General features: G+C 35.3%; 2 protein-coding genes across 4 annotated transcripts in view; one reads left to right on the forward strand and one right to left on the reverse strand.

The window, feature by feature from the left end:
* The window catches only part of LOC135797428 (ephrin-B2-like), a 51,432-nt gene extending 48,746 nt beyond the window's left edge, over nucleotides 1-2,686 (reverse strand). Inside the window, exon 1 of the mRNA XM_065309793.1 lies at nucleotides 2,193-2,686. Coding sequence (XP_065165865.1) covers nucleotides 2,193-2,353 — 161 coding nt within the window. The 5' untranslated portion in view covers nucleotides 2,354-2,686. The remainder of the gene's footprint in view (nucleotides 1-2,192) is intronic.
* The window catches only part of LOC135797404 (xaa-Pro dipeptidase-like), a 166,424-nt gene that overhangs the window by 117,663 nt on the left and 25,933 nt on the right, over nucleotides 1-22,828 (forward strand). The window lies entirely within an intron of this gene.

Below are 22,828 nucleotides of genomic sequence, written 5' to 3' on the forward strand. Positions count from 1 at the left end.
TAAAATATAGTAAAATACTCGTAAAAAATAGGCGTGCAGCATTCGAAAATGTCAAAAATCAGCGACTGCATGCTCCGAAATGGTCAATGAATTCGCAAAAGGTTACTGGACATTGCTGCCATTCGACTGTCGGAATATAAAGTTCACGCCACGCACCAGCAGAGTAACAATGTGAAAGTTCACGTCGAAAAATTCGGCCGCAATTATTTTTCGGGTTATTGTTGTCCACATACCAGGTGTGGGAGTAAATAAAAAGTGATTATTAATATCACAAGTGCAGACAGTTGCTAATCAATTGTTGATTAAATATTCGACGCCCACGCCCAAACCGCACGAATATTTTCGCCGATATTTCCATAATTAATCGCGGAATTTAATTTCGATGGGAATTCCAGCGGTTTCCATCGCAAACTTTTATTATTTTTGTTTGTTTTTACGATTTACAAACAAAATTTAAAAAATATTGGTTTGAGTTGCTGTACAAGTGTCGAACACACAAAACTAGTGTTTTTATCATAACTTTTTATACTTTTGATGATAATTAAATTAATAACACACACAGAAATTTTTTTGCGGTGAAAACATGCACAATAACCCTTGAGGCTTCTTCCAATTCACGAATTTCACTTCAACCGATGCCGATTGTATGCGATTCGCTTAATAACAGGTTGAAAATCGAAGATATTCGAAAATTATCGCATTAAAATACGAACAACGAATGATATTAAACATTATCGCTACCTGAAGATGCTTTTGGTAAAAACAGAACCTACAAAAGGATGAAATTGGCTAAAAATTGCTGAAGCTGTATGCAAATTAAAGAATTTTGAAGGTTTTTAATGTTTTAAGGTTATGTTTAGTCAAACACGCGAGCAATTCGTGTTCGGGATGAATTTAGGATCATTTTCTGATCAATTTTCTATCGCCCGCGGGCGTTCACAGCGCAATAATCGAAGAATTTGTGAGATTTTTGGTAGAAATGTGCGTGTTTCTGATGATTCAAAAATCAAAATGCACGCCGTTGTTGTTTCACTTGTTCTTACACGTTTCGTAAACAAGTTCTACTATTTCTCTATCGCTTATTTTCTTATCTCAATTTGTGTTAGTAAATAAGTGTCGAAAAATCAGGCAAATTTGTGTTTTGTTCGAGTTTTTAATTAATTACTCTTAAACTAAATGAGACAAAAACATTATTTCTTCATTAATATATTCTCTAATAAATTCTAAACCTAATATTTAACAAAAATTGTTGACAGCAATAATGTATCAAAAGTTACAGTCAAGTAAAGTCAGAAAAAACATTAAAAAAACAAAATTCTTATTTAATTTCGCGACTACAGCCAGATAAAAATAACATTAATCAAGAAATAATTTGTATAATTAGATAGAGTATTTAATTAAGAATTTGTTTTTGCAACAATCATTATTCTAACTAATTTCGTTTTAAAGTTATTCATAAAAACTTGAGATAATTTACTATATCTAGCATATGTTAATGTTAATAGATTAATGTTTTGTCTCAGTTATTAATTAATTATTCACAAACGAGACTAGATACACTAATAATTCTTTCAGCACAGGATACTATAACACATTTTACATCTAATGAGCAAAGATGGTAAAGATAGCATAAGTGGAAAAAAAGTTACAGGCTCGCAAAGTTGAATTTACGAAAAAAAACTCCTTTTTTGTTTTGTTTTCTTGTGATAACTAGTTATAGAAAACAATTATCAGAATATATGAAAGCCAAACCAGATAGAGAATTAATTTATGCATAATTAATTTTTAAAACAATTTTGGTTTCTTACTTAGTAACAAAAACACAATACAATTAAGATTCTGCGCGGTTAATACCTAACTGTGTTCTGTCAAAGTTTTTTGTGAATTAATCGCGTACAGAATGACCTACAATGATGATTCTTTCAAAAAACATTTCTAAAATATATTGCGCATTAACTGTTTAATTATTTTAGGTATCACAATGTTGGAAAACAAGTTACAAAGCCGTAAACTAAGATAATGTTACAAAAAACTTGAAATTTTCAGTTTTTTGGTGTATATCTCGGAATAAAACATTGTTATCATTAAAATTTTACCTTAATTATATGAAGAATTAAATTCTGGTTCATTTAGTGAAAAAATCACGATTGTAACTTTAATAGTTTTCGAGTAATGATGAAATTAGTACTTACATGCTATTCGTTGTATTCCAATGCACGTGCACGGACTTGGAGCACGTGGACTCGGTGCACAGCAGGACGGTCTCCAGGCAGATGAGCAGGACGACTGTGAGGCAGGACGTGGCTTTAAATCCAGGTAAGAGCAGCCCGCAGCGTCGCGCCGCCACAGCCATTTTACAACAGAAACAAAAACCGAGAGCGCCGTGCAGACGAACCAAACAACAAACAACAAACTAACGAACCAAACACAACAATCAGTCCGTCGACATGCGCATACTTCCGATCGTGCGCCGCCGTTGTGATCTACGACACGAACCGATCACTGCTGCGTCGTTGCCGTCCGAAACCAAAAAATGGTGCACTGAACTATAACACACTTTTCCGGGGCCGAAGAGATGTTGATGGTCACGATGCGACGGACGACGGACGGAATGCGACGAGTCTCACGCGTCTTCACAGCGATGCTCGTAAACGACGTGCTACAACGACAGCCAACCGCGATCTGAGCGCTGAGCGAACTGCACGCGACCGGCGAGAAGTTCGCTCCGCGCGAGCGTCGAACTTACGCGAACTCGCACGAAGTGACTCGCTATTAGTAAGAGTGCGCTAGTAATATACACTTTGTATGAGAAGAAGAGAGAAAACAGACAAGTAAAGCAGGTAAACAAGTTAGCACGGATTCCAACCACGTGATCGCGCGCTCGCAACACGCTTCCAGCGAAAAACGGCCGGAATGTGCGAGACCAGCGCGAGAACAATCGAATAGTTTAGCGGCGCTTTTTTTCCTTCTGCGACGACAACGACGACGACCAGCGACAAGTCGGAGAGATTTCCGCGCAAAAAATGAACAGCATAACGATACATTTCAACTGATTTCACGTAAGCATAAAAAATAACATTAAATTGGTTTGCATCTTTGCTAAAATCAAGAGGTTATGTTTTATTATTACCGACAGTTGGTTTTATTCAGGAAAATTCGTAAGTATTTTTTATTATTTTAGTAGTTTACAATGATTTTTAACATTTTAAGTATTTACCAGTGCGTTTAGTAAACATTTCTTGATGTTCAGGTAAAAATAAACCCAAAATATGATCTATTCTTGTGTCGGCGATCGTCTATTGTTATTTATTGCCGGGTAAAATGTTTTGAAAGCTTCTGTGGGTGAGTAACGTGAGCTTTTGAGCTTAATGACACTGAAATAAATGCAAAACTGTGTAAATTCACTCAAAAACGATATTAATAGCCGATAATTGAGGTTAGAATAACCTAGAAGTAGTAAAACGAGTTTTTATTGATTTGCCGAATCGGCCAGTGATCAGCAGACGCTTTGCGTTAAACGTTTCGAGCGTATTTAATGGCCGTGGCCGCAACCGTCGTAACAATAACGCACCGCCGATCGTCTTTTGTTTCGCCGGCGGCGCGCGCTTTTTTGCGATTGCGCGCGCGCTCCGCGAACAATAATCGCGACAAAGGATCGAAATGCCAATGGGCGCGCATTTCGTCCATGTCGCACCGGCGTAGTTATGCTTTTTGTGCAGGTTATGTTGATGTTGATGTTGGAGGTTATGCGGCGCGCAGCGTGGCGCATTTTTGCGCGCCGCCGAGATTGAAGCGCGTCGCCAGATTCCGCCGCGCCGAATATCTTGATAATAACCGCAGGACCAGGACGACCGCCATTAATTAGTCGTTGAAGGCATCTGTGAGCTTTTACACGCCAACCTCACTCAACTTAACCCTTTATTACTCAAAATAAACCAAAACTTGAAAAATAATAATTTTACTTTTTATTCACAGATGGCGCTAGTTTTCTATCACCACATTACAGATTTTTACAGTTTTCTGTAATTTTGAAGGTTATATTATTATGGTATACAGTTGTGGTTAGTGTTTGGAGGTTAAGAATCTTGGTGCGAGTATTGTTGCGCGCTTTCACGCGTCTTGTGCATGTGTGCGTTTGGGTTTTTTTTTGTGTTGGCATCTTGTGCGATGTGCGTAAGCTCGGCCGGTGCATTACGCGGCGCGCGGATGGCTATCGATATGTTGCGCGAGATGCGCGATGTGGGTACGCGATGTGAGCCAGCGAACCCCAAAGGGTTTCAATATGGAGGACCGTATATGGAATAACGGAAATCTCCGAGCGATGGTTTTGCAGTTTCACACACACTCTCACACGCACGCAATGCAATGCACTGGCAGACGGCGAGTGAGATCTCATTGTCGAGATAAAGTGCACAATATTTTATACAGGGTGGTGGAATTGGATTAGGTAGGAAAAAGTGTTGAAATGTGGATTGTTTTGAAAAAAATTGGAATAATTTAGGTGTAATTGGAATTTTTGGTAGTCTAAAAGGTTCTAAACAAGTAATTACACCGAAAATCAATTAATTTAAGTAAAAAACAGGGAAAAATGGAATTTTTGATTAAAAAACGATTTTTAATCAATTTTTTCTCTTTTTAACATGCATAAGTAAGTATATTATTATTCAATTGTTTAAACAATAATTTTCAAACACACTAATTGTTCAAAAATGTTTTTTTGTTTCAGTAAACAAAGTTTTTATGTATTTTTTTTATATATTTCTTAATATCCATGCAGCATTAGCTAATACGCTATGTTCGGTAGCTGTACCGCAACTCAAACTATTGTCTTCTTAAAAAACAAGAATAAAATTAACCGTAAGTAAAGTAAAAATAACTTTTTACTACAAATAAATAGATAAGAGGTATAAATATCAACTATACAGGTAATATATCAAATAATAATTGTGACACTTTGTATAAACGACAATGTCGAGGTGTGAGACTTGTGTGCGAGTGCTTTGTCGCCAGACTCCGCGAGAAACGCGGATGAAAGCAAAACGCGCGGCTCACACAGGTATTACATTCATGACATGCGTTCATACAATTGTATATATACAGTGTGTTCATAAAAAACCAAAATAACTCCCAAATCATCAGTTTTCAACCAAAAAATAATTTTTTCACATTTTTAAAATGATTATAACTAAAATTATAATTATTTATAATAAAATGAGAACACTCTGTATATAAATAGGTAAAACTGTGAAAAGGTGACACATCCGACATCCGAATGGCAGCGCCATTATGGCTTGCACACGCATGAGCGCATAATTTACGCACTGAAAAACAAAAAATACCGCCACCCTTCAGTCTTGATCTTGAAGGGTTGTTTTATTTTTATTTATATTTTTATTTTTAATATTTTTATTTTTTCTTGTTAAGTACGAGTATTATGCATAGGTGTGCATATCAGCATAATTATTTAGTTGTTTTTCGTCGGCTGCGTAATTCTTGGAAGAAAAGTCTGCACTTCTAGTACTTCAAGGGCGGCTTACATACTTGTACACACATATACAAATAATATGTGTGTGTGTGTTTGTGTGTAGGCTGTGTATTGTCTCAGGCAAAGGAAACTAAAGAAGAAAACGAAAAAAAAAACGCACGGCAAAGAAATGTCAATGCGTGTGTGCGGACTTCATCAACTGCATCAACTACGCCAACAGTTTAAACAGAAGCGCACGGGAGCTTTGATGAATGGAGACGTGAAAGGTGTGAACTGTCAAGATTTGTCAACGGGAGTGCTCACACTGTTTTTTTGTAACGCAAACAAATTGCATTTTGTACTACACTAAGGTAAATTATTTATTTTTAAGGTTAAAATGGGGAAAAAAATTAAATTTTGAGGTTAGGTTTTAAATTTTTATTTAATTTAATTTAAATAATTATTATTTAGATTAAAATCAAATTATTTTCTTCTGGTGATATTTATTTTGGCTTTAAAACGTTAAAAATTAAAGAAATCGAGGATAGAAATCAATTTTTCTTGTTTTTAAATTTTAGTGCACAAAATATTTAATTTTTAAGTTAAATTTTGATCCAATTTAAATACTTAATGCATATTTCGATTAAAATCAAATAATTTCTTTTTTCCAGCATTTTTTCAACGTCTAAATTTCTTATCATCGACAATTATTGGCAGACGTTCAATGTCTTCTTGGAGTTCTTCGGTTTTCTCTCCTATAAAAAAAAAGAACTAGATTTGCTCCAGGAGCAAAAACGTTTTTTGGCAATAACCGCCAGACGCCCCACTCGTAAAATCTCATCAAACCACAAGCCAAACGAAGGAAAAAACAAACAAAAACGTTGTATAATAATAACGATAACATATTTTCCATCTTTCTAGCTTTCTAATCGTCGCAAAACGCTTCACAAGCTCGTGGAAACGATTTTGATATCAGATTTTCGATCGGCACCATCATTATCGTTATCGTAATAGTGAATATTTGCAGAGCTAAAGTGGGTTTTTAACAAATTAAATTTTCTATATTTTTTTCATCGTAAACATTCGCAATTTTATTAAAAAAATGGTAAAAATGCATTTAGCGCCCTCTAGGATTCAAATATGTACCTATAAATATGAAAACCACTATACAAACTTTCATCCCTTATTTAACACCCTGTATAACATAATTTTTGAAATTTTAGTAATTATTATCTTATTCTAGACCCAGACAAATCCAAAAAATCAAAAATCATCAAAATCTATCAAACCGTTCTTGAGTTATGAATGCTGTAACTAACATTTTTTTATTTTTATAAATTTCCGATGGTGTTGAAGAAATAAAATCCTCATCGCATGCGAAACGCACAGCCAACAAGGGTGGCGTCCCATTCCAGCTCATTACACCCTCGACATCTTCCACTGTTGTTTCTTATAAACATCTCATTCTTACAAAACTTAATCTTTATATAAAAGTACTCTCGCAATCTTTGTGCTCTTCGTGTTGTCGTGCCTTCGATCGAGGATCCGCTTCAGCTTCGATCTTTTACTTACTCTGCATCGATGACTTCGTGAGTCGATGCGCGCCGACGTGTATTTCACGAAGCACGCCACGAGCATAACCTACAACGCTGCCTTCCAAAGTCCACGCAACCCGCACGACACGAACACAAATATCGTATATCACGAGTTGATTTCTTCGCTTTACAGAAACATCAAATGTTTTTGTTTGTTTTGTATGGTTTTTAGTTAATGTTTTGTCAATATTGTGCGTGTGGGCGCGACGAGGCGTTAAGCATCCGAGAATATCGAATGAAGCGTTAATGAAGCGTTAATCATGTGTTAATAAGGTGTTAATCAAGTTTGTCTTGTAATATTTTGACAAGCTACAAGAGTCATGTTTAACACGCCATACAAATTTGATATATGTCAAAACTGTCAAAAAAATTTAATGGGAAATATTTTACACTCAATATTTTATCGCCCACGAATGTTAAATGGCTGTAAATGTTTGTGAAACTCATTGAATTTACTCATTCAAGCCCGCCTATTGTTCCGTACGTGTCGTGTTCGCGGGAAAACTTTGTTCCAAAAGGATGATAATTTTTGCGTGGAGACAATGCGCGCGAACACAACACCTGCGCGCGTGCGCAAAGAATTGAAAAACTATATTTGGCAAAGTTTCCACACTCGGAAGGGCAAAACAAAGTGAATTCAAGCATCCAAATGCAGGCGACATGAACGACATTAAAGACAGAAGGATCTTTAGTGAGATAAGACAATGCGTAATCGCTCTTGGCGTGAACTTCCTAGTTAAATCCTCGATTGTTTTATACGAAAAACTTTCATCGCCAAAATTGGGAATTTATTTAATAATCAGTATGTGTGTATTTCACAAGTGCATAAAATTGGAATTTGACGCAGTTTAACAAACATTGATAGGCGTTATCAGTGTTAACATTGACATTGCTAGTGTCGCGTTAAATAAATATTAGGATGTTGATAATATTGCGAGTGGGTTATTGATTTCCGCTGAAAGTAGCGCAATTAATTGGTTGCCAATTAGTCACGTGACATCACTAACTATCCTTCAGGATGTCGACAGGATAAGACACTTAGTTACCTGCGGAGTGCGATGATGTGAGAGGAGGCAGAGCTGTAATCGAAGATAATTTAATCTTCTGATATCTATTCTTAGTTTAAGATGTTTTAAGTTAGAAATAATGACTTTTTAAGTCAATTTTTTGTTTCGCGTTTTTAGGGCATTAGGTTATGGTTTTTTAATTATATTTTTATATGAGTGGATAGAGCATTTAGTCTAGTTATATATAAAATTTAAATTTTTGTTTTATCTTTACGCATTGATGAGATATTACAATTTTTATAAAAATTAATCTTTGATTTTTAAGTTTTGTTAGTTACAACACTTATAACTCACGAACAGTTGGACAGATTTTGATGATTTATGAATTACTAGCTTTAACCCGCGGCTTCGCTCGCGAATATCTAAAATAATGAAGTTGCTTCCGTACGCGTCTGTAATCACAGAAGAAGTAACAATGAAGTAGAATGGCGGGAAGTTTAAAATGGCTGAAAGTATAGTCTATGGAAGTATAGTGTACAGTCTCCATAGTGTAGTCAATTGGATTTGATGTTGACGTAGCTGTCGGTAATACAGTGTGATAATACAGTGTGATGGTACTATAGTACTTAGGTTTGAGCTTCATTGCTGGAATGCTAGATGGCGTTAAAGTAGTCAAATAGCCAGATGCAGATGTATTATTGGCTAAACAATTTCTTTATTTTATTTAAAAATATTTTTTTTTATTAAATAAAAAGTAGCCTATAACCATTCGGGGACCACTAAGAATATGTGTACAAATTTTCATGATGATCGGTTGAGTAGTTTTTGCGTGAAAGTGTAACAAACATCAGGACTTTCGCATTTATAATATTAGTAGGGATTTGATTTGTCTATTACAGAAATAGCAGAATAACTAATAAATTAATAAAATTATGATATACAGGGTGTTAAATAAGCAAAAAACAAAAATTGGTATAAAAATTTTCTTATACGTTACTATATAACTATACACAGTCTCCCCTATAAGTATATTTTATTCCCTAGTGAATAATAAAAGAAGAAAACCCTGTGTTCGTAATTGAATAAATATTTAAAAGTAAGTAAGCCTAGGGAGTTTTTTAACAAGCAATTTGTGCTTGCCAAAAATGGACCAAACAGGATCAGTATTCTTGTATAACAAAGTAGATGCTAAACGTGGACCAATTGTTACCGCTCGTTATGCGTCCCTGGCAGCTTTCAACGAACGCACAACTCTCCATAACGATGCGTCAGTGCGTCGAGATCAAAAAACCTCTCTCATCTCCAATCGATCCGACAATCCGCGAATCTCGAATACGATTTTGTAAATTCTTTTGTTGTTGTGATCGCCTAGATCATTTGTTTCGCTTTACATTAGTAGTGATATACATGATTCAAAAGCATCCATGTTGAGTCAGTGTGTGATGCGTGGTTTTGTGTTCTCGTTCGGGTCGTGGTATAATATCGCGATGTGTAATATCTTTGGTGGTCAGATGCCGAGATGCAGATACATGCATCATGCATGCAGGCAACCCAACGACTTTCTTTCCCATTGTCCACCAACGCCGCAGGGCGCATGCGCAAGCGCAAGCTTCACGAACTGCATGTTACACATCTCAACATCAACAACAAAACAGAACAGATTCCATCGGATTTTTGTATTTATTCGAGAGATATTTAATGAATTATGTTAGATTTGTAATTATATATTTTTTGAAAGGCTTTTAAAAGTCTTAGAAAGAGAAAAATAAGGAAATATCCTTAATTAATGCCTAAATATCTTTTTGCAGTGAAAGAAATTTTGTAATTTACTTTCGCTTTAATCACCCTTTCGGAATTTCAATTGAATTCACTTCAAAGAATCAAAGCGCTCTGAAAGTCTCAAGATTAGGTAATTATTATATCTGTATTAGAAATATTCCTAAACTTTGGTCATTCAAAAGCCCGAAAGCTCCCAAACTCCAAGTGAAACTTGCGCAGGTGTTTTAATTAGCAAATAGATGTTAGATGACCAAACGATCAAAAGGTAACTCAAAGGGATCAAAAACCTAAATATCAAATATCAAACTAATTTCACCCTGTATCTATACTGGTATATTAATTGCGTAGTTGAATTGAAATAGTGCGCAATTGAAAGCTGCTTATCACAAGCATAAAGTCGAAACGTTCAATTATTACTAATTAGAATTGCTGTACTGGTATTTGTATATTCACAAGGTATTATAGTTGTTATTTGTTGTTATATGTAGTAAAGGTCTAATTGAGTATAAATCTGTTGGGAATAATATTTAGTCTAAGTCGTTAGTAGAGTGTGCTTTTTTGTATGCGTTCGTTATTAAATTGCGAACATGTTTTGCTTGGCGGAGTGGCGGTTTTTTGTTTCTTTTGCCAAAGCGGCTTTCATTTGTTTTCTTGACGTTTCGATATGTTCGCCGGTTTTTTCGCACCCGGCAACGCGACGACTGCACCGGACGCGGACAAATGATGCCGTGGTCTCAACGCTGCATTTTTTAAAACGATTGTAAAAAATATTTACAAATTAAAATTCAGTCGAAAATTTTATTGGGGGATGATTAGTGATATGTTCGGTGTATATACTTCAAGTCAAGCATAGAGTTTTGGTCTTGTTATTATGTTTTTTTTAAGGAAAAAATGATTTTTAAATAGAAATTTAAAGTATTGTAGGATTTGTACTATGTTCGGTACTTATACCGCAACTCAAACTTAACATTTTTATGCTTTTGTCATTCACCATATCTTTTAAAAGCAGAAATATTGTCGTTCCAATAGAAATTGACTTGAAATTTCAATTACTATAAGATTTGACCTATGTTCGATTCTTGTACCGCAACTCAACACATTGTCATTTTTTCAAATTTTGATTTTCTGACCCATAATTCGTAGTTTTCCCCTTAAGGTGTATTTTATGTGTTTGATTAATTTTTTGACTTCCGAGTGTCTTCCCCAACAATAGAAAACCTAAGTGCCTGTCCGCAAATTGACGATGATGATAAGATGACATCGCTAAAACGTCGCGCCATCTAGAATGACAAAATGACAAAATGACATGACATCTCGAGCGTAACGAACTGAAGCTTCCTGAGCTTTTAATGCATTCGCGTCATTAATTATCCGACATCGATTCGTTAACGTCAGAAAAACTCACCAAACAAAAAAATTATACTAGTACATAATCCGATAGTTTTTCATAATATTTTATATCCTGATCGTCGAAATTTTTAACACTTTCTTAACCTTAACAAGATGTGATGTGTGAATGCATAATGATGTATAATTTCGCGAGCGGCGATGCATCGCGCACTGGCATTGAAAGGATTTTAATGAACTTGGTGCCCGAGACGCACACGAATATTAATTACGCGCACAATGGGCATGCGGTGTGCGATGATGCATCGACGGCCGAAAACGGCATCGAAACAAATGCGGCGCGGTCGAACAATCGACAAGAAGAAAGACGCGGCGCACGTCGATAATGCGCGTGCATCTCTGAGGCACGCTGTGAAAATGACCGCGCGAGTAATTAGAATCGAAGACGATGAAATAAGACGAAACCCGAAAAGGAATCTTTCCATCATTCACAAACCGTTCGATTTTTAATTTTGATTTATTCATAATAATAGTTAAATTAGGTTATGTTAGGTTATGTAATACTGTGAAATGTATTTTATAGTTTTTAGAACGTGTCTGATGTAAATTAACGTAGAAAATTAAAAACTAATTTTTAGAAAGTGAAATATTTCGCTTCATACTATGCAATAACTGCTATGTTCGCTGCATATACCGCAACTCAAACATAATATTTTTGTGTTTTTTTATTCATCATGATTTTTAAACAAGAAAAAACGTTGTTTTTAAAGAAATTGAATTGAAATGGCAATTACTATACGATTTGTCCTATGTTCGATACTTATACTGCAACTCAACACATAGCTTTTTTTTTTTAACTTTGATTTTATGAGCTATAATTTGTAGTTTTTGCTTTAAGGTGTACTTTATGTGCTTTAATAAAAAATTAAAAAGTAATTTTTAGATAGTGAAATATTTTGCTTGACACTATGAGGTAACTGTTATGTTCGCTGCATATACCGCAACTCAAACATAATATTTTTGTGTTTTTTTATTCACCATGCTTGTTAAACAAGAAAAAAGTTGTTTCTAAAAGAAATTGAGTTGAAATTTTATATGCTATAGGTTTTGACCTATGTTCGATATTTGTACCGCAACTCAACACATAGATTTTTTTAAATTTTGATTTTATGAGCTATAATTTGTAGTTTTCCCTTTGAGTACTTGTTTTTTATGTGTCTGATTAAAAAATTAAAAATTAATTTTTAAAAGGTGAAATATTTTGCTTCAAAATATAAAAATTACTGATAAACCAAATATGCCTTCAAATATTTAACTGAATCGTACGCAGGGTGTGAAACTAAAGTTTCAAGTGTGTGCTCGAGGCGCATCTTCACCGAATGGAAAATAAGGGATGATTTTCTAGGGCTGTAGGGAATACGGCTTCGAGTGCGCGCACAGAGCGCAGAATATAAAAACGCATCGATGAAAGATGCGTGGCGTTTTACGTTTCGGTTTCACCAGCGAGGGTGTTTCGCACCCCTTGGTCGCCATTAGCGGCGTGTCATCGACGTGTCATTGACGCCACCTAGAGTGACGACGCGTGCGATAATTATCACGCCTTTGCACAATGATTTTTAATTTTTAATATCACGCAATGCTCCGAGGGTGAATGAAAAAAAAAAAAGAAAAGAAAAGAAACAATAAAAGGGTTGATAATAGATGATAGATTAATCATAGATATCATCCAGTATAAAAAATTAATTATTATTTAAAATAGAATTTCTTATTTGATGATTTATTAATGCTTAGTTGTCGTGGATGTGGAAATGTAGTTGACCTGGTTTTCTACATTTTGCAATAATGCCGCAGGATTGCAAAGGGATGAAGGGTTGTCAGGGGGTTGGATGCACCGCATCGCACATCAAAAGCGCGACGTCGGAGAAAATGCGTGCGTGACGCAGGATGCAGGATTAATTCCGTACTGCATCCACCCCCGCAATACCCCGGAGTAACCCTTTAACGTCTCCAGCATTACCCCTAACCCCACCTAACGCCGCCGGCCGTTTGATCTATGATTCTACACTTGAGTTTCACTCATTATCTTGCAAGTTGGAAATTTTCCAAAGGGGGTGGTCTACAACGTCAAGAAAAGTGCGTAGAGAATAAATTAAGTAATTTATAGGTTATGTTGAATTTTGTGAGGTTAGGTCAAGGAATAATGGTTGGTGACAAATTAATACGCATGAAATATTATGTGTGTTGAGTGTGGTTTGATAGGGGGTTGGAAATAAGGATTGGGTGTAGTTGTAGTTTACGATTATCCCTGGTGCATATTGCTTCCGTTACGCATTCTTCCAACACCCTTCCTACTGGTCTTCGCCACCCGGCAACCCTCAATGTTCTATATACGCCAAGCACCAGCACTAATAACCAACAACCCTACCCGTGCACTTCCTTACTCTTTCATAATTTTAATTTTACATCTCTTTCAACCCCTCTGGCTTCTTGTTTCTTGTTTCTTGTTTCCTCCTTTCCTCCTTGGGGATATGGATATACCTCTATCCACACATGTGTGTGTATGTGTGTCGCATGATGGTGGAAGCTCTTCAAAATAATGAAGTAGTAGAGGGTCACAACTTTTTCTGCCTCTATTTTGCTCTCTTGTATGGCAGCGTGTGTGCTGGGGGGAAGTGCATTCAACCCAACCTGCAAGTCGATACGCACCGTGCACCAACATGGCTGAATGGTTGGATGGATGGTTGCATGGATGAATGAGCGGGTGTGGAAAGAGGGCACGCACATTGCACGCATGGCTGCGTAGACCTCCATGAAAGGGGTGATGTGAAGACCCAGGGCGACCAATCGCAAACGGTTGCGAAACGCGGCCATCTTGGTTACACACATTGAGGAGGATGTCTTTGCGGAGGGTTGCAAAGCCTGGCCCACATATGTGTACAACCATGTTTGGTAACAGAGAGGAAAAAGTTTATCAAGTGGAAACCCATGTTGTACTATAGGGGAATATGTCCAGAACAACGGTCCAAACTTTAAAAATTTGATTTTTGGGTTTTTAGAACTTCAAAAAATGGGAATTAATGAAAAAATTTAGGGTTTAATTATCTACTTATTTAAAATTAAAAATTTTGTATACAGGGTGATAAAAAATAATTTTTTGATAACTTTTTTGTTTTTTTACGGCGTTAAATTTGTTTTAACGCCGATAGAAGCTGTGAAATTCGGTAAAAACCTAAACAAGTAAAAAATTATTTAAAATTTAATTTTTTCTTCTTTCTAAGTCAATTTTGATTAACCTAGACAAGTCAATAAAATGTTCTAAGTCTTCTGTGGTTACCATCTATTCTTCTACTTTTCATCTGGACTTCCCTTATTCCTCCGCAGTCGGTGGTAAGAATGTGCACTTCTCAAGAAGTGTATCGGGTATCGAATGTCCTCCGCTGCCGCGGCCGTAATTCGATCCGAATCCTTTTAATTGATCGCGATAAACATGGCGTAAAAGGTGTCAAGGTGGGGCATGCACGACGCCGCTCCACTGTTCAACCGCAACACGAAGAAGCCGAGGAGAACAAGAAAAAATAGTGCAGAGAAACGTGAAGAATTTATACTATAAGAGCGCGGAGGTTGTGGAAGTGTTTGCACGGTGTGTAATGTAGTGTAATGTGTGTAAAACACTAAAACACGCCTGAACAAAATCATAATGGACGTGCATTGTCGTGCTGACATTCGAGACGACGGCGACATCCGTTTAACTCGCACAAGCGGCGGCCATGTGTGAAGACGCATATTATCGTGCATTAGAGTGCAATCGCTGTTTTTTCTTTCTTCATTGTTTATAAACAGACAATTTAATTATTGAATCTCGGTTTTTTTAAATAATAGTTTAAATTTTTAGTGTAATACGTCTAATTTTTATAGGTTTTTGTGGTATTATTTTAAATTAATTAAAATAATAGTTTTTTATGGTTTTTGTTGAAAAAAGTTTAAGAAAATATAAAATTTTATTTGATTTTTAGTTGGAATTGAACGCCGCGCGACATCTACATGATTCCAGAGTAAACAGAATTCTCAGTAGGAAAGTGAAAGGTTGCCGCTTGCTAGTGCGAGAATATCCTCACTAGGTGCCGCAGTGTGTCTGGTTAAATCAATTTTCAACCCATTTTGCATTTTAACAAACATTAACCAAACTTTTAAACAAATTAAACTCACTTCAACGATTTAATAACTAATAAATTATGTAATAAACAATATTTATTACATTTTCCATCCAATTTTATATCAATTTAACTCTAAATATCAATTTTGTTCAATTTTCCGCTAACAACACCTCATTCCGCGTCTTTTTTCGTTGTTTTTAGCTTCGTCCATCCATCCCATATTCGTCCACATCGTCCCCGGCAACCTCTGCAATCCGCTTCGTTCTCTAAATGTGTGTGGTACTGGCAGCGCGCTGGCGGTGGTTTAAAATGCAAATGGAATGTGAATTCATTTGCATAGTTTGTTGCATACCTGAAGAGGCAGCGCCGCGTGCATTTGCGATGAGAAACTATGGCTGGGCGCGGATATCGCATGCATGGACGAACGCCGCACAAAAAATAAACAATCAAATACAAAAAAAATACATAAGCGACGAATAGCAAATAAAATCAGGACTGGGAGTGGAATTGTAACAAAACATAACTACAAATGTAAATATATTTAAATATATTTAGTTGAAAGTAGCTAGAACTTTTTGACAGTAGTAGAATTGTGTAAATGTGGTTGCCTAACTCTTAACCACTCAAAAACAACTTATATTTATGTATTTTACTTAAGTAAGCAAATAAAACACGCAAAATCCATTTTAAACTCTTTTTAATCCATTCTCCAATAATTGAATTAATTTTCTCCAACATAATCTAACCTCAAACACAACTAGTCATTTTTTGACATCTGACAGATGACAGATGACATATGTCAGATATTATACTAACCAAACATGCAATACTCAGTCGTTATTAATATGATTACATTGCATGCTTTCCAAACATATGTTTTTAAAAGGTTAATGTTACTTTAAGGGGAGCGCACGTGCAGAAATTATGCGAGGGGGATTCCCCTAATAAAAACACAGAGGTAATAAAATTTGCGTCTGACACGTGACGTGCGATGCGAGACATGCGACGTAAAAAAACGTGGCGGAGGCGTAAGGTAAACCTAAAAACGAACACAGAAAAAAAACGAAAACCAAATGCGAGCTGGGGGAGGGAAAGCGCAATCGCGTTTGCAGCCCCAGTTATCAGCCGAACGAACGCGTGTTAACCGAACGCAATCGGCAGTTTTACCCTAAACTCCGGCGTGTTCACATCAAGGGTTGCACCGGAAAACATATAAAAAATTAAATAAATTATTTCCACTATAAAAATAAAAATAATAAAAATAAATAAAGTGCAAAATAAATTTAAAAAATTTTGTGAAAATAAAAAAATTGGATTTATTTTCAAAAGTAAGTTTTTTTTATTAATAAAATAATAATTTGTATGAATAATTTAATAATTACTTTGGAAATGTAGCAAATTTTTAGTCATTAACCAAGTTTATTTTAACGGCGCCGTTTTTACTGCTGAGGGGAATAAAATTTAATGCGATTTTACATAAATTTATTAGTTTCACTCCGAACGCGTCTACTCGAATGCTTGATCAAGGAAAATATTTCCCACTCAGCATTTACTACGCAATAGGGTAGTATTCGTAGTACGGTATGCCATATGCGTTGCGAGAGCATAAATTTTCAGTAGTAAATAGAATCGTTAGAATCTTGAAATAAGTCTTAAAAATTTTATGTTTTTTATAATAAATGTACGTAGATTACAAGTGTTATACATTTATTACCCACTTTTTATTTTATATTCCTTCTTGGTAAAAGATTGCATGTTTTTTATTCATGTAATTTATTTTTAAGCCAAAAAAAAATTTTTTTGTTGTTTTAAAATGAATAAAAATTTAATTAATTATTTATTTTTATGAAAATATAGTTAGGTGTTAATTAAATAATATTTTTAGTTGGGTTTTTAATTGAAATTAATGAATTTTTAATTTTTTGTTTGTTTGATTGACTTTTTTGTATCACCCTGTATAACAAGTACCACATTAAGTACCTCAGTCGAGTACAATCTTATTCAATGCGTCAATGCGATTACTTACCGCCGGCGGAAAAGCGCCAACGAAGCCGCGCGTTGGTTTTAGCCTTCGGGGGGCGGTCTGTGGTGGTGGTGTAAAAAGCAGCGCGCATTATCGGAATCGCAGAAGAATTCAATTGCTATTCAGCGCGTCGATTGCGCGAAATGAACGAAACGCCGTGTCAGGCGATGAAGTGCGGCATTGAATTCGAAAATGCATTATGCGCCACCGCCACACCACTCATAGCGTGTCGCCCGCCCCCGGGGCTGGCTAGAGCCGCAGCCGATTGCGATATTTCGTCGAGTCATCATCCGCAAAACAGAAAATGGGAAATAGAAAAATGTTACTTTATTGAACAAGCCACAAACAGCGGAGACAATGAAAGCAAAAAGGCAACACGCCGGTAAATTGATGCTTTTTGTGTGAATCGAAAAGCTATTATTCAATGCGTAATTAGTTTTCTATTTGTTGCAGGCCCGAGTGCTGCGGTGGTTAAATATGAAGTTGTGTGCGAGATAAGAGTTTTTACGCCGCGGAAAATGATTCAAAAGCTTTCACTTCAAGTTTTTGTGTCACTTTTTTGCCTTAAACTAATTTACGGTAAGTGCAACACTCAAAAATTATATATTTTATTATAGATAATTAAATTTTTTACCTACACTAATTTTAAACCAATTAAAAATCTTGATTTTTAAAGTAAAAATAAATAAAAATCAAAATTTAGTGAAAATAGTATTAAATTTTATCATTAATTATTTAATTAAACCAATTAATAACGCAAAAACAAATACAATATCATCATTTATCGATAGATAAATAAATTATCTTTCGATTAGTTTTTAAATAATAAAAATCCGTTGATTAGTTTAGTCACAATAAGCAAAAAACTAAAAATAGAAAGTTTCTGCAGTTGATGGAACCATTTCACACTCGTCAGCAGCGCCACCTAATAGTCTAAAGTGGGTACGCGTGTCACTGCCGCCGTATCGTAAGCCCGGAGAGTCCGCGCGTTTAGAATGTAACTATGACCTTGGCAATGACACGCTCTACGCTGTCAAATGGTACAAAGAATACGAAGAGTTCTACCGCTACGTACCGAAGGATCGACCGCAAGCGTCAAGTCATCGTGTAGAGGGCGTGCATGTGGACGTAATATACACAATAATTTAAAGGTTATAACTCTATACTAATTGTTTTGGTTAGATTTCTTTGTCTGACAGTAGAAAAGTTGTATTACGCACGGTGAGTCTGCGCAGTAGTGGTCTCTACAGCTGTGAAGTATCAGCAGAAGCACCGTCATTTGCTTCTGCGCAGAGTGAAGCCAGAATGATCGTGGTCGGTAAGTTAGATCACTACTTCTGTATTTTTAATTACTTGTTGTATAATACAGCTTTTGATGGTTCCTCTTTTGTTTGCGCGTTTTATTTAGTTTTTACGCTGCATCCGAGCTTGTTTTTGTTATTTATTGTACGTATTTTAGGTTATGTTTTGTTTTTCCTTATATTTTGGTGGTGATTAAGATACTGACACTGTGAATGTGGAAATTTACACGCCAAGACTGAAAACAAATACAAACATTTGAAAAAACATTAAAAAAACATAATTTTTCGAAGCTTCCGCAAAAAATTGTAAAATTCGCTAATATTTTCGCTTTCTAGTGGATTTTTCATGTTTTCCTCATTGGTATTGTACAATAATCTGTAAATAAACAAATATAATTAATAATAAATTCATTTGGAATTAATTCAACCTTTAAGAATCACATTTATTATTATTATTATTATAATTTTAAATTTATAATATGTGTATTATTAACTTATCATTTTATGGTCGCCGTTGACACGAGAAAATTAAATGCATTTTCCGAGTTTTTCCGATTTCACCCTTCAGACTTAAACACGCAGACGTAAGAAACTGTTGGGAAATGTTATGAAACTTATATGACCAGGCTGGAAAACCTTAGAAAACGGTGCGCTAATCGCGGATCCAATCGCCACAGCCACAATCAAGTAATTCGAGTGGAGTTTTTCTCATTTGCACGCGGAGCACAACAAAAAATTGACTTTTCCGGCGGGCACACACGCGATTTTCTCGTAACACTTGTATCGTAAACGCAAGCGACGTCTGGCGACACGCACGCGTTTATTTTAATTACATTCGGACTGAAAATAGAAGCAAAATCGATGTTTATTCACCAAAAATTTAAATTTTTTAACATTTTTTATAATTTTTACTTAATACGAACCTGATTTTATTGTTTTTTAAAGTTTATCTTAAAATTTGATTATTTTGTGAGAGAATAACGTTTGAACAATTAAAATCGCTCCATTAATGCGTTTGTAATCCGCAAAAGAAACTAAAATTAGTTATAGTTATGTCTACTTGGTTGCATAACTACTTTTTTTTTGTTTTCTGAGGTTAAGTGAGGTTAAACGCTTTAAAATTCAACTCTTTTCTTACAAATGAAATCACTAGAAGAAATTAGCCATTGAGCTAATGTTAGCCACGCCGCAGAAATTCCTCGGCTCTTCTTAGTGGAAATTTCTTGAAAAAGAAAAAAAAACGCGCGAAACCGCTCAAGTTCTTAAGATAAGAATTCCATTATGTCGCGGTAATAATTTCGACTGTGCTTGCGCCCCCTTTTTGTAAAGGGTAACTAGTTGTTCGCTAAAATGAGGGTGAAAATCATTGCGTCGTTGAGGAAAATGCAAAAATTCCAGCAAATTCCAGCGGAAAATTAATGAACGTCATCAAAAACCAAAAAAATTGCATTTGGATTAAAACACGAATAACTCCGCTATTAACCGGAATATTTTACACTGTAAGGTATCAAATTAAAGGGAATTTAATCAGCTTTCATTTATGCATAGTGAAGATTTTATTAGTAATAAATTTTAAACGATATTAATTAAAATATAAATTTTTACTACCAAAAATTTAAATTTTTTACTTTGATTGTGAATAACTTTTAAAGTATATTTTTTATTTAATTAAAATTTTCACCAATTATTTGTGGGTTTATTGACTACAGTTTGAAACGAAAAATATTAATTTATCTCTAAAATTGCAATTGTTATAAAATAAAATATAAATAAAATCATAAAATATTTTTATTTTTTGATTTTTGTAATATTTTACTATTTTTTAAATATTTTCTAAAATACAAAAGATACAATTACCGTTTTGCGCTCAAAAGAAGCACAAGTAAATCATCTGTCAGTGATACGAAGCTCGTTACCACTCCATCAAAACTACCCCAGTTATGTGGGCGCAAAGTGCGCGCTTTGCTTCGCCCGCTTCGGGAATAAATATGCAAGTGTGTCATTTGCGAGCGAGAAAATAGGCAAAACGCTTCCTCCCGCCGTTCAATTTCATGCCATGTCTCGTCCTCCTTTTGACTCTCCTTTTGGCGGCGCTTTGTGCAATCGGCAAGACGGCGCCGCGACGTTGATCCCTCTTTAATCTTTCTTTATAGTCGTCGACGACTTTGAACTCCGACCGGGGGGCCGCGCGCGCGCCAGCAGCGCGAAAAAAGTCGGTTTAAGTAAGCGATCCGGGCGATCCGGCCGATAAATGGAATTGCCCCCAGATCTGCGCCATCCTAGCCTTTGAAGTCCTGCTGGGAGTCCCGCCAGCGCGCCAAGTTTAAAAAGGAGAGAGATCTCTGTTCGCCGCCGAAACGCATCAATAACGCAGAGGGCAAGAAGACGTGCATCTTTGTGCGCAGTGTTATTATCATGTCAAAACGACAGCGATGCTTTCTTGATCGTCTGTTTCGAAGATGCTTTACGTTTGTTGCCATTTTAAAAGCTTTTTTTGAATTTCGGAAAAAGTTAAATAACTTTTAAAGTTATTGATGGATATTAATTATTGTTTTGGCATTTTATACTCTAAGAGCTGCTCTATTACACAGGTTAATCAAATTTTAAAAAAATTGATAAGAAAGTTACTTAAACATCATTTTAATTAAGAAAAAACACCAAAAATATGCATTTTGGGATAAATTTGAGATATTTTTTTATTAAAACGCCTTGTATCTACCAAAATAATTATTTAATTTTTATTTTGTTGTTTATTCTGTATACTCTGAATAATTATCTAACATATGCATTCAGTTTTAATTATTTAAAGTGCTTACAAGTACAATAAAAACGTCTTTTAAAATTGCACAATAAAAATTCATCTTGATACCAAAAAAATAAACTTTTATAAAATCTTCAATAACTTTTTAAAATTTTAATAGATTTTAAAATTTTAAATTGTATTTGATAGAGTATAAAATTCTCTATTTGCCAAATTTTAAACTATATTCATAAATTAATTAGAAATGCCTCAAAACTCTATTTAAAAATTTCATTTTTATTTTTTACAAAAAAATACCTGCAAAACGTCAATAAAACTACAATAAACGATAATACCTAACAACCCTTAACTTAACGTCCAACAATTACACACAATTACGATAAAATTGAGCGCAATAATAAAGTGCAGCGGCAGTTGCAAATGCAATTACCCAACTGCTGGGAAATTAATTTGCCGTCAATAATATGCGCCGCCGTGGACAATAAAACGCGAAAAACTAAAATACGAACGAATGACTTGTTAGAGTATTAGGTGTGCATGCCATGCATCCACATCCGGAGAGTGAAAAATTTTTACGGCGTCGTAAAGCCGATGAAGCAAGTTGTGAGTCGGAACGATTTTAACTGCTACGTATAACAGTTTTAACTGTTAGAACGGAAAATCGCAGTCCACCTGAACCCGCCACTGAAACTCGAGTGCAAATTGTGTGCAGGCGTGAGTCAAAGAAATCTTCGATTTATTGCGCGAATATGAAGTCTCGACGTGGAGAATTGCTTTTCAAACTTTCAATTCTTAAGAAAACTGTGTGTGTATTACTTGTTCAAGTTTGCGGCGCTATAACTCTGGACATTAAAGTCGTAGAATATTTAGTGAGATGTTATATGATAGGGAATTTATGTAGGAACTTAGTTTGAAATTTTTAAACATGTAAGTGTTATGGTTTGCGTGTTATGAACAAAAACATGAATTTATTGCAGAAAAATTCATAACTCGGAAACTGATTTTTTAATCAACTTTCAAGGCCTGTAATTACCGAGATAAAAATCATATAATATTAAGTTATATATCATTCTATAGCTAATTTATCTAAGATTTAATATTGTAAATTTCAATAATGTACGTTTAATAATTTCGGAGTTATAAACAAAAAACTAACTTAATTCATATTTGCTGCACTTTTCCTACGTAATTTTGGTTTTGTGGCCGGTTTTATCTCAATTTTGGCTTTTGCAAAACGATTGCGCTGAGTCATCGGATAATCAGCGGCAATCAAACAAATCGACTTTGAGGTTAATTCCCCGAAGTCCACTCTCGTTGCGTTCCGCTTCCTCCCTGGGCTTCGTTTCCTTATCGTCCCGCTTACTCGCCTTACACACACTTTCAGTCTCCCAGTCTTC

Source organism: Atheta coriaria, unplaced genomic scaffold, assembly GCF_025399875.1.
Source record: "Atheta coriaria isolate IRGN ID8LTWV9N9 unplaced genomic scaffold, Caltech_Dcor_3.1 hic_scaffold_8_pilon, whole genome shotgun sequence".
Lineage (NCBI taxonomy): Eukaryota > Metazoa > Arthropoda > Insecta > Coleoptera > Staphylinidae > Dalotia > Dalotia coriaria.